At 48.9% G+C, this 12,610-nt stretch overlaps 2 protein-coding genes across 2 annotated transcripts; one reads left to right on the forward strand and one right to left on the reverse strand.

The window, feature by feature from the left end:
- Positions 1–216: 216 nt before the first annotated feature.
- Positions 217–5,283, forward strand: LOC116519362 (G-protein-signaling modulator 1-like). Its single transcript, XM_032233213.1, has 3 exons — positions 217–581; positions 866–1,068; positions 2,764–5,283. Exons 1-3 carry the CDS (start codon positions 371–373, stop codon positions 2,929–2,931), a joined length of 582 nt encoding a protein of 193 aa, XP_032089104.1. The 5' UTR covers positions 217–370; the 3' UTR covers positions 2,932–5,283.
- A 4,643-nt stretch (positions 5,284–9,926) lies between these two features.
- LOC116518881 (zinc finger protein OZF-like) lies at positions 9,927–12,610 on the reverse strand. The gene is made up of 2 exons (XM_032232417.1): positions 12,046–12,610; positions 9,927–11,838 (listed from the first exon to the last, which is right to left on the reverse strand). The coding sequence occupies exons 1-2, from the start codon at positions 12,059–12,061 to the stop codon at positions 10,217–10,219; spliced, it is 1,638 nt and encodes a 545-aa protein (XP_032088308.1). The 5' UTR covers positions 12,062–12,610; the 3' UTR covers positions 9,927–10,216.

Below are 12,610 nucleotides of genomic sequence, written 5' to 3' on the forward strand. Positions count from 1 at the left end.
CAGAAAGGTTGGCGGTTCGAATCCCTAGTGCCGTGTAACAGAATGAGCTCCTGTGACTTGTCCCAGCTTCTGCCAACCTAGCAGTTTGAAAGCACGTAAAAATGCAAGTAGAAAAATAGGGACCACCTTTGGTGGGAAGGGAACAGCGCTCCGTGCGCCTTTGGTGTTAAGTCATTCTAGCCACATGACCACGGAGACGTCTTCGGACAGCGTTGGCTCTCCGGCTTTGAAACGGAGATGAGCACCGCCCCCTGGAGTCGGAAACGACTGGCACATGTTTGAGGGAAACCTGTACCTTTAAGATTTTTTTCCGAGCTCGTGGAAGGGAAAAATCAAACCCAGTGGTAGTTTCACCTAACCATTTGGTGTGATGATGTTCAGGGATGTCCAACCATCTCCTTTCTTTCAATCATCATTGCAGAAAATCAATCGAGCCCCTTCCAGCGAGGACTGCTTCTTTGACCTCCTGAGCAAGTTCCAGAGCAACCGGATGGAAGACCAGCGGTGTCCTCTGGAGGACTCCCAGAGAGAGTCGGACGAAGCAGCGGCTAACCCTGTCCCTGCCCTGGAAGAGGCACAGAGTAAGTAGGCCAGTCTTAGTTAAGTAAGAGGAAGTGAGCCTTCAGGAGGCTTCCCTGAAAACTCCGGAGGGCAAAAAATGACCCTACACGGAACCCAGAAGTGACTTCCGGTTTGCTCGTAGGATCATTTTTTCCCTCCTCCTGAAGGATCATCAACGCTCCGGCGGGCTAAAACCTTCCAAGGTGAGCAAAATGAGCTGAGATGATAGCCCTCCGCCCCAGGTAACTAAGGGTTCCCCCAAAGCTTGCTGGCTTTCTCATCCCTCGGCTGGTTTCTCTCCCAGCTCAGTCCATGAACTCCCCGCAGACCGAGGAGCTCTTCGACCTCATCGCCAGCTCCCAGAGCCGGAGGTTGGATGACCAGCGGGCCAGTGTGGGGAATCTTCCCGGCCTCCGCATCACGCCCAGCAACCTGGGTCACCTTCGCATGGACGGTGAGGCCCAGGAACCTGGCGATGATTTCTTCAACATGCTGATGAAGTGCCAGGTGAGTTTGTTGCCCTTTCTACCACTGGTGGGAAATTCTAATAGTAAACGGGAGGGAAATTCAACCTCTGCCAAACTTCACAAGGGTGAGGGGCTTCTCTCGTTCACAGGCCTTCATGTTCCCTGGATGAGGGTAGACCTCTTTTAGGGTTAACGCTTTGGCCTTTGGGCGAAGGTCTGGGCTCAAGCCATCGTTTAGCCACGGGGTTCAGTGGAGGATTTTAAAACCACTTTCTTGCAGCTAGATCTATCTCGCAGGCTTTAGAATGGAATAATAGAAAATGAATGGAATGGAAACAGGAATAGGAATAACAGAAATGGAAATAAAAAATAATTAAGAATTGAATAGAATAACAGAGTTGGAAGGGACCTTGGAGGTCTTCTAGCCCAACCCTCTGCCTAGGCAGGAAACCCTACACCACTTCAGACAAAGGGCTGTCCAATATCTTATTTAAAACTTCCAGTGTTGGAGCACCCACAACTTCTGGAGGCAAGTTGTTCCACGGATGAATTGTTCTCACTGTCAGGAAATTTCTCCTAGATCTAGGCTGCTTCTCTCCTTGATTAGTTTCTTGTTGAGGTGGAGATGACATGAGGAGGGGGAAGGACACCCCTGGCATAGGCCATTTTCAACAAAGCGGGATATAAATGCAGGAATGAAATAAACAACATAACCGGAGCAATCTGGCCCAGTTCGTGAGAAGTTGTGGCTAACTTCTTTATCTAGCATCGGGCAAATCTTAGCTTTTGGGGGAATGTAAGAGGTGTGATGCCAGTCCAGAAGCCCCAGGGACTAAGCACAGGATGGGTGAGCCTGCCCTTCACTTGGGGAGCCAAGCAGGAGGGTTCAATCCTCTTCCCACTGCAGGGAAAGATCTTGAGAGTGTATGGCTTTCCCTGCTAAAGTCAGCTTTAGCACATCAAACACTTGGCTATCCTCTAAAATTAGATTACAATCCCTCCTGCTTTCTCGTGTTTTCTCATGCTGAGCAAGATGCTCAGTGCCGTATGTGGGGTTCTTCCTGATTCACGCTGAAGTCCTCTGACAGCCCTGCAAAGCTGGCTGGCAAGGAAGCCCTGCCTAGTGGAGCAACTCAACAGAAGAACCTGGTTTGGTGACCCTCCTCTAAAGTCATGAACTTAAGCTTTTTCCTTTGTTTTCTGCCAGGGTGGGTTTGAGTTAAATGAACCCCCATTAGATCAATCACTATTTAAATCACTAGTAAAAAGGCTTGATTTAAATTCACTTTAATGGGAGGGCTGGTGTTGCAGGAGGGACACAGCAAGGTGAGGGACATGGTGGGCAACAGGTGAGTAGATGCCCACTAACAGGCGTTGCCATGATGGATCTGAAGTGACAGGTGCTCTTTAATATTATATTTATAAGCTACTTAGAAGGTTTCACTTCCATTTTTACTGCTTGCCCTTTTCCCCTCCCACCTGGAACTTTGTGGTACAAATGTATATCCTTTCAAACAATCTTGCAGTTTGTAGTCTACGTAGATTTGCAAAACATGGGGATAAAGGAATATGATTTCTCTCATGGTTACTGGGAAATTGTGGTGAACGCATCAATGCAGTGCCTGTTGTCTCAGCTTGCATGGAGCTTCGATCCATGGAATGAGTTTGCCAAGAATGTAAATATTGCAATTCTTTTTTTTAATCCTTGGTTTTTATCCATCCTCGTTTTCTGCAGTCCTCCCGCCTGGATGACCAGCGCTGTGCCCCGCCCCATTCCGCCCCCCATGGCCCCACGGTGCCCGATGAGGATTTCTTCAGCCTCATCCAGCGGGTCCAAGCCAAGCGCATGGATGAGCAGAGGGTGGACCTGGCCTCAGGCGAAGAAGACCAAGCGGAGGACTGAGCACCAGATCGCCAGCAAAGCCCCAGCTTCAGTTAAGGCAGAGCAAGCGCCCAGCGAAGGGACTTCTGGATGCAGCTGAAGATCTGGGCCGTGGCACTCAGTGCATTTCTGGGTGGGGTGCACTTTCTCCCCCTGGGGAACATGGCACTGGCCAGAGTGGCAAGCAGAATGGGTGGGCACTTTCTCCTGACCAAGGTGCCTTTGGGGCAGCTGGGGGGGATCGCCAAGTGTGCGGCCCCTTCTCTGCTTGGACTTCGGCTGTGAAAACCAGGCTCAAGAACTGAGGAAGGGGACAGTCTGCACCAAGGAAATCTGGATGAGGGCCACGCCTCAAGGGGCTGCTGGAGAGGTTGACACCCCCCCCCCAAAAAAAAACCCAGGTTGATTTATGTCTCTGCCTCTTTCAGCAGCCAACTTGGGAATATGAATTGATGACAAATCAGTGACTGTGTGTGTGTGTATGCAAACCTTCTTTTCAAAATATGTTCCGTTGTGCCCTTTTATCTCAGGTGCAATCGGATGCTAGTTGGAAAGGTGTTAGGGAGGAGACAGAGGGAAGCAAACATCCAGAGCCAAGATGCACGGTTTCTGTTAGCCAGGGGAAATTGGGCAGGACCTATAATTGGGCCGATGGCCTTTGACTTACGATCGCAGTTGGGTTCAGAATCGTGTCGGGTGGCTGTTTTGCTTAGCGACTGCAATCCCGGTTCTCCCAGTTGCAGTGATTGGACAGGATATTAAGCAGAGTTGGGGAAGCGGGATTACGGGGGGGTTGGGGATCAGGCTGTGCAGTTTGCAGAAATCTTCCCACAGGCCACGCCTGTGTCAGCTGCAGGGCCCAATGGGGCACAGAAATATTCATGGGCCTTCTGCCTGCCCGGCCAGCTCTGGCCCAATTACAGGATCCGGCACCACTTGTAAATTGCTCCATGCCGTTCAATAGTGACAAAGTTATTCTAAGTCAGGGGTCGGCAACCTTCAACACAGAAAGAGCCATTTGGGCCCGTTTTCCACAGAAAGGAAAACACCGGGAGCCAGAAAACCTGGGTGGGCATGGCTAACTCTACGTCGCTCATTCCCATCCAGTCACATGACTCACCGTAGCCACGCCTACCCATGTTTTATGGCTCCCGGTGTTTTCTTTTCGGTGCTAGTCACCTTCAGTATTCTGCATCTCTCTGGAAATCGGGTAGATGGGTGGAGGGATGGAGTCGCCACAGTTCTTAAAACCAGGTGGGATATGATCACTTCGCTCAAAGCCTGCGAACCCAGCACTCCTGCTTGTTAAGTGATGGCTCCTCAGGTGGACTGAATCCCTGGTTCGATGTGCCAGGGGTGTCTTAGGAAGGCTGGGGAAATCTTGGGATTCCCGAGGCAGGATGGCAGATGCTACAGTGCATCACAAAGTTTGTATCCAGCCCACTAGGGTAGGGAGGTCTGGTGTGCTAGCACACTTTTGCCATCCCTTCCCAAGCAAGGTCAGGCGTGCCCGGCCTGTGTGCGGCAAGACCTTCTTACAAAGGCTGCCTTGTGCCGCTCTCCCAAGTGGTCTCCATTCCCATGATCCTTCAGAGGTCCTTGAAGTTTTGCATGCTCATGGGCCAGAGATGGGGGTCAGGAAGGACCATCCAGCACTTCTTGCCCTGGGAATCCAACTGCAGCAGCTCAGAAATCCTGGCAACTGCAGTGAAAGGCTGGCTCTTCTTCCCTTTCTCCATCCCATCCATTGACTATCCAGCTAATTAACAGAAGGGCCGAGGTGAGGGATTGTTCTCGTTGCTGGGTGAGTATCTCCCAAACAAATTGTCTTCTCAGCAAAAGCCTCTTTGATGGCATCCTACAAAACCTCCAGTGGTAGAGAACGTGCCCTGACTCCAAAAGGATTCAGGGGGTCCCAAATCCCCCTTCTGGACACAGCCACACCCAGAAAGCCTTTCTCCTCAGAGTCCATGGGCAGTGAGGGAGGCATGGCGGCTGCTGGGGCAAACAGCCCCACCCATTGCTTTGTGCCATAGTTAAGGGGTCTCCATGCCGGGAGGCCAAAGTCCCACTTCTCTGCTGCAGAGGGGAAGGTCAGCTGGTGGAGAAGGCCAGGCCCATCCCTTTCTCTAGGCTGCGGCAGACCAGAAGAAAAAAAAAGCTGTTGCAGGGATCATCTTGGCCGGTATACTTGAATGTATCGCTAACTTATTGTTTTTGAAGTATGTGTCTCTTGTGATTTTTTGAAAGGGCAGGTGGGGGAAGAAAGCAAAAAAGTTTTAATTCTTTCCTTTCCCCCTCAAAAGTCAAAGAGCTGCCAAATTAATTCAAAAGTACAGAGATCTCAGAGGAGAGAGAGAGAAATAAAAGTTGTTGAATAAACTCTTTGTGAGCAAAGTTCTTTGGAAATTATTTTCTCAACCGTCCGGGACTAATGCAGACGGAGGAAGGAAACTTAGGCACAATTTTTAAAAAGGACATCTTGTTACACATTAACACCCAAAGCGTGAAGAATAAACAGAGTGAACAGTCTTAGTACATGAGAGCAAAGATGACATTGGTGCCGTTACTGAAATACGGTGGGAAGAAACCAGGAGGATTTAAAATGTTCAAAACAGGCCTAATAAAAGAGGAGGAGAAGTTGCACTAAACCTTGGTAGAAATGCAAAAGAAAAGAAAACCATAGCAATAGCAATAGCAGTTAGACTTATATACCGCTTCATAGGGCTTTCAGCCCTCTCTGTCAGCTCCTCTCCATTAATTAACTAGGAAAGAAAGACCATCAGACTCCATGTGTGGAAAATCAGGTGTACTTTTACTAATTAAGAATGGTTAAAAGGCAAAGCGTAGCGAAGTCTGATTAATTAGGCGCGAAAGCAATTGATATATAGAATAGCCCATTCCCCACCCCTTGGCATCATAGTCCCAGTCCAATCATAAGTCTTCCAAGTGTCAGGTGTGAGATAACTTCAAAAGGCATCACGAAGATGGAATGTCAGTGCCGTTAGACCTGGCGGGAAACACCCACGCATGCGTAGTCTGATCAGCCGGTGAACTCCAGAACATTCCTCCAGCACAATGAGTAACCCCTCCCAAATACCATGCCCTCCCTCCCCGTTTCATGGCAGCTGAAGCGATAGCAAAGCAGAAGCTGACATCCGCCGTCCCCCGGAAAAAGGCGATCAGGCCTGGAAAATGAAAAAAACACAAACAAACAGACAAACAACAAAACACAAAAGAGAAAAAGGGGGGGGGGAGAGAAAATTAAGGCTTGTCAGGATAGGCAGCATAAAACTTCTGAAGCAGCCGGGGAGCACGAACATGGGACTTGTCAACCCATTCCGTATGGGAGGGGGGAAAATGTTTCCAAGCCACTAAGTACTGGATGCGATTACGCCGCTTGCGGGAGTCCAGGATTTCACGGACCTCAAAGTGCTGTTCACCATCAATCAACAAAGGAGCAGGTGGAGGATTAGCAGGCGGATGTAAAGTTGAAACACGAACAGGTTTAATGAGGTTAACGTGGAACATGGGATGAACACGGTTGAGATGCTTAGGCAGCCGCAAACGAACAGAGACAGGATTGATGATCTTGAGGATGGGGAAAGGACCAACATACTTGGGTCCCAATTTTTGGGATTTTTGTGTGGTCTGAAGGAACTTTGTGGACAAGTAGACCAGGTCACCTTCCTTGTACTGATAAGGCTGCGTACGCTTCTTATCAGCCTGCTTCTTGTGAGCTCGATGAGCAGCATCCAACATAGCAAGAGCCAAAAGCCAAACACGGCTGAGACGCTCACTCCAGTCAGCAACGGAAGAAACTTGCGGTTGGTCACGTGGTAACTCAGGAATAGGTACAAAGTCCTGACCAAAAACAACCCGGAAAGGGGTAAAACCAGTGCTGGTATGAACAGAATTGTTGTAAGCCACTTCAGCGTGCGGCAACAAGTCTACCCAATCATCCTGCTGATAATTGATGAAACAACGTAAATACTGTTCTAGAACAGAATTAGTCCTTTCACAGGCCCCATTAGTCTGAGGATGGTGGGCGGAGCTAAGGCCCTGGGTGGAGCCAATGCGCTTAAGAAATTCCTTCCAGAAGGTTGAGGTGAATTGGACACCTCTATCAGAAATAATACGATCAGGCACTCCATGCAATCGGTAAACGTGGGAAATGAAGAGTTTAGTGAGAGTCTTAGCAGAAGGAATCTTGTGGCAAGGTATAAAATGAAGGTATAAAGTGTCCCTGGCTCTCAGGAAGCTCGACAATGAAGTCCATTGAAATTTCCTTCCAAGGGGCAACAGGCCGTGCCACAGACTGGAGGGGTTTGGGTGGTTGAGGGTAGCTTGGCCCGGCAGTCTGGTGCGCGATGGCCTACCTTCCCACAACGAAAGCAGGTAAACGGTCTGGATTTTCCAGAGGGGTCTCCCCTCCCTTCGCCTCTCACTCCGAAAGGGGTTTTGCGGCTTGAGGGGGAAGATTTCGCAGCTCTGTCCCTTTGCTTCTGCCTCTCCTCCTTTGCACATCGGAGTCGCATTAAATCTAGTTCAATATCAGCTGCGTTTTCAAACCAAACTGTTAATCGCTTATACTCATTCACTCACCCAGGCAATTGATATATAGAATAGCCCATTCCTCACCCCTTGGCATCATAGTCCCAGTCCAATCATAAGTCTTCCAAGTGTCAGGTGTGAGATAACTTCAAAAGGCATCACGAAGATGGAATGTCAGTGCCGTTAGTCCTGGTGGGAAACACCCACGCATGCGTAGTCTGATCAGCCGGTGAACTCCAGAACATTCCTCCAGCACAATGAGTAACCCCTCCCAAATACCATGCCCTCCCTCCCCGTTTCATGGCAGCTGAAGCGATAGCAAAGCAGAAGCTGACACTCTCTAAGCGGTTAACAGAGTCAGCATATTGCCCCCAACAACAATCCGGGTCCTCATTTTACCCACCTTGGAAGGATGGAAGGCTGAGTCAACCCTGAGCCGGTGAGATTTTAACAACCGAACTGCAGAACTGTAGTCAGCTAAGTAGCCTGCAGTGCTGCATTTAACCACTGCGCCACCTCAGCTCTTGAATGCATTTGGGTTAATATGAAAGGAAAACTGAATGAGATTGCCATAGGTGTATACTGCGGACTACCCAATTGGAGGAACTAGATCGGGGGGGGGGGTATCAAACTCAAGGGTGCTTGGTTATGGCCCATGGGGGGTGCCCTGGAAAAAGCAAAGGACCGTCCCGCTATGTGCAGTGATGTGTGCAGCCCTACTGGGCCCCATTTTCAGCATTTATGGCCTCCTGCAGTCCTCTGCCAGCAAAATGTGCCCCCCCCCCGCAGTTCCATTTTCACTTGCAGTGTTAGAAAAACAAACTAAAAGAAAAAGAAACTTTTGTACTTGAGCATGCAAGAAGGGACAGGAAAAGGAAACAGGAAAGAGAAAGAAGGAAAGGTGAGAAGAAGGGAGGAGAAATAAGGAAAAGGGAAGGAGGAAGAAGAGGGAAGGAAAAAGGAGGGAGGGAGGAAGATTATAGTGAGAGAGGGAGGGTCTGAGGGAAGTCCTGCCTTGGTCACTTAGCCACCCCAGGTGCCCCCCAACAGAAGTGACCATGAGATGGTCCCTGAAAACATCCCCCCCCACTGCCCCACTGCTGGTCAAACCCGACCCTGATGTGGTCCTGAATTCAATCAAGTTTGATATCAGGGAACAATATGAATATTTTGCTGATCATTTAGCTGATGAACAGGACGCACAGAAATGCTTTTACGATTCTGACAACTGGGTAACACCTAGTCTCTGCATCTAGTGGGAGATCCAACAGGTCCCAAATGAGTCTTCTTCATTTAAAACATTCTTATAACTGCCCATCTTTCAGTCAACTCTCTGCAGCTCCCAAAAAGCAGTTTTAAAAACTATACAACACATAAAAACATAAAACATTGAAAATTGAAAACCAACAAACAAAAGACTGGCATCAATCCACGTCAAATTCTCATTGTCTGTTCTCCCAGCACCTGGAGAAAAGCCAGGGGTTTAAGGCTAAAAGGATGGAAGCCCTTTGAGAACATGGCTGGTATCTCACAAAGCTTTGTTGGCCTTAGAGAGTCCCTTATAGTGGTTTCTGCTGGAAGACAAGTGGACCATTCAGGGAATTCAACCGATAGGAGTTTCGGATATCTGGAATTGGTCTTTCATGCTTCTGACATTTGGAAAATCCACATAGAATAGAGTGTATCAAACAATGACAGAGAGAAGCTCTTTCACACCCAGAACAATAAAGGCCAAATTAGCCTTAGATTCAACCAGGGAACACTTGCTTCATTTAGGATCCGATTGGGATGATTATTTAAAGGCAATTTATTAGAGGATTGTAGCAAAGAGATTTCCAACAATGAAGAGAGGAAATCCAGGACACAAAATTAGACTTAATTTTATACTCCATACAGTAGAAAAAGTAGAAAATGAGAGTTGATTGCATGGAAGAAATCATCCTGCTAAGTTGCATTCACATCAAAGACATGGACAGTAACATCCCATAAAATTAAGCATAACAACTGAAACGAGCATTGCATTAAAAGAACATTCACATGGGAAATGGCATCCTGTGCCACCTAAGTCTCTTCTGAAAAAGTACAATTTCAGGAGGTCAAAACAGTTGAACAATTGAAAAAGTCCTTTGTTATTCAGCTGAGACAGTCCCTTATTTGGCAATTATTATTTACTTTTCTTAATACTTTTCTTTACTCATCCCCCCCTTCAAAATTGGGATTATTATAATTATTATCATGAATAGTTTTGAAAGATTTTTCACATTCCGGGCACTGATATTTCTCTTCTCCCTCCTGGATCCTTTTGGGAAATCCAGGATCTTCCCAAGGACCCTCCATCCTCCAGGCATATATTCGGTTTCTCCAGTGGCTCCTTTGATGTTTATAAAGGCTGCTCTACTCACTGAAGTTCTTTCCACACTTCAGGCATTTATGAGGTTTTTCTCCTGTGTGGATCCCTTGATGTTTATAAAGGTTGCCCCTATGACTGGGAGCTCTTTCCACACTCCAAGCATTTATGGGGTTTCTCTCCTGAGTGGATACTCAGATGCATTTTAAGAACATTATTTCTTTTGAAGCTCTTTCCACATTTGAGGCATTGAGATTTCTTTCCTCCCTCCTAGATCCTTTGGGGATTCCCATGTCTTCCAAAGGACCCTCCGCCCAACAGGGATTTCTTCCCTTTCTCTGCCCAGTTGATCCTTTGATGTCTACAAAGGGTGCTCCTCCAACTGAACTTCTTTCCACATTCCAGTCAATTATATGTTTTTTCTCCCAAATGGATCCTTTGATGTTTATAAAGGCTCCTCCTCCGACTGAAGCTTTTTCTACACTCCAGGCATTTATGAGGTTTTTCTCCTGTGTGGATGCTTTGGTGTGTATAAAGGGTGCTCCTCTGGCTGAAGCTCTTTCCACACTCCAGGCATTTATGAGGTTTTTCTCCTGTGTGGATCCTTTGATGTACATAAAGGTTGCCCCTATAACTGAAGCTCTTTCCACACTCCAGGCATTTATGAGGTTTCTCTCCTGTGTGGACCGTTTGATGTGTACAAAGGTTGCTCCTGTCCCTGAAACTCTTTCCACATTCCAAGCATTTATGAGGTTTCTCTCCTGTGTGGCTCTTTTGATGTGTATAAAGGTTGCCCCTCTGACTGAAGCTCTTTCCGCACTCCAGGCATTTATGAGGTTTCTCTCCTGTGTGGCTCCTTTGATGTGTATAAAGGTTGCCCCTCTGACTGAAGCTCTTTCCGCACTCCAGGCATTTATGCGGTTTTTCTCCTGTGTGGATCCTTTGATGTATATAAAGGCTGCTCTGCTTACTGAAGCTCTTTCCACACTCCAGGCATTTGTGAGGTTTCTCTCCTGTGTGGCTACTTTGATGTGTATAAAGGTTGCCCCTCTGACTGAAGCTCTTTCCGCACTCCAGGCATTTATGCGGTTTTTCTCCTGTGTGGATCCTTTGATGTATATAAAGGTTGCTCTGCTCACTAAAGCTCTTTCCACACTCCAGGCATTTATGAGGTTTCACTCCTGTGTGGATCCTTTGATGTTTATAAAGGAGGCTCCTCTGACTGAAGCTCTTTCCACACTCCAGACATTTATGAGGTTTTTCTCCTGTGTGGATCCTTTGATGTATATAAAGGGTGCTCCGCTCACTGAAGCTCTTTCCACACTCCAGGCATTTATGAGGTTTCTCTCCTGTGTGGCTCCTTTGATGTCTATAAAGGTTGCCCCTCTGACTGAAGCTCTTTCCACACTCCAGGCATTTATGAGGTTTCTCTCCTGTGTGGATCCTTTGATGTTTATAAAGGAGGCTCCTCTGACTGAAGCTCTTTCCACACTCCAGGCATTTATGAGGTTTTTCTCCTGTGTGGATCTGTTGATGTGTATAAAGGTTGCTGCTGTGACTGAAGCTCTTTCCACATTCCAGACATTTATGAGGTTTTTCTCCTGTGTGGATTCTTGCATGTTGCTTAAGTTCTGCTCTATAATTGAAGCTGTTTCCACACTTCAAGCATTTATGTGGGTTTCCAAATGAGTGGATTTTTAGATGGTTCTCAAGATGGTCGTTTCTCTTGAAGGATTTTTCACATTCCGGGCACTGATATTTCTCTTCTTCCTCCTGGATCCTTTGGGGATTCCGGGGTCTTCCGAAGGACCCTCCGCCCTTCCAGACCGTCTCGGAGTCTCCGCCCGTTTCCTGGTCCCCGCATCGCCCTCCAGGCAGCCGCCTTTCTCGGAATCCCCCTGAGAGCATCCCTCCTGCAGCCCCGGAGCCTCCCGGCCTTTCTCCGCCGTCTGCCGGGGAAGCCGCGCTGGGATCTCCTGCTTTCGGGCGGCGCTTCCTTCCTTCCTCCGCCGCGCTCCTCCGTCCTCCTGCAGGGGAGAGAGAGGCGGTCACGACTGCGTCCCCTTCCCCGCAGGACGCCCAGGCCGAAGCCTCCGCCTCCCACGGGCCTCCCTCCCCAAGTCCCCCTCAGCCGTCAGACCAAGCCTCGGGCGCCCGCCCTCTCCTCCCTCACAGGTCTCCCTTCTCCGGAGGAATCTCCCGGACTGCAACTCCCGGCGTCCCTTGCGCCCTACCTGCATCAGTCCGCATGCGCACCCTTATAGGATTTTTTTCCACCTCGTTGCTTCTCTGTATCCGAAAACGAGGGCCAGACCGGCCTCCGTCCGTTTTCGGCCAAGCTCCGCCTCTTCCTCTCCTGGCACCGCCCCCTGCAGCTCTCTTAGTCCGATTGCGGAAGTCGGGAAGGAAGCGCTTTTCCTACTAGATCGTGTCATTTGCATCGGGAAAACTTTTACGCTAATCCCTTCTGCAGCCCCGGAGCCTCCCGGCTTTTCCCCGCCGTCTCCCGGGGCGCCCGCGAAGGGACTTTCGTGCCCTGGGGCGGCTCTTCCTTCCTTCCCCCTCCGGATTCTTCCGTCCTCCTGCAGGGGAGGAGACAGAGAGAGAGGCGGGTGACGGCTGCGTCCCCTTTCCCGCAGCCTCCCCTTCCGAAAAAGACCCTCCCGGACTGCGACTCCCAGCATCCCCTGCGTCATCCGGCCTCCTCTGTCGCCGATTCATGAAGCTCCCAAGTTGCCCGTTTTGTTTCACGCCCTATCTTCTCCAAAAGTTCCGCCTGTTGCTTTGCAGAGACCGGAC

This window comes from Thamnophis elegans, chromosome 16 (assembly GCF_009769535.1).
Source record: "Thamnophis elegans isolate rThaEle1 chromosome 16, rThaEle1.pri, whole genome shotgun sequence".
Lineage (NCBI taxonomy): Eukaryota > Metazoa > Chordata > Lepidosauria > Squamata > Colubridae > Thamnophis > Thamnophis elegans.

Bases quoted from the DNA above. Each gene is read 5' to 3' on its own strand.
- LOC116519362 (XM_032233213.1), top strand. From the start codon at position 371: ATGATGTTCAGGGATGTCCAACCATCTCCTTTCTTTCAATCATCATTG. The intron at 582-865 runs GTAAGTAGGCCA...TTTCTCTCCCAG, and splicing joins TGCCCTGGAAGAGGCACAGA to CTCAGTCCATGAACTCCCCG. The intron at 1,069-2,763 runs GTGAGTTTGTTG...CGTTTTCTGCAG, and splicing joins ACATGCTGATGAAGTGCCAG to TCCTCCCGCCTGGATGACCA.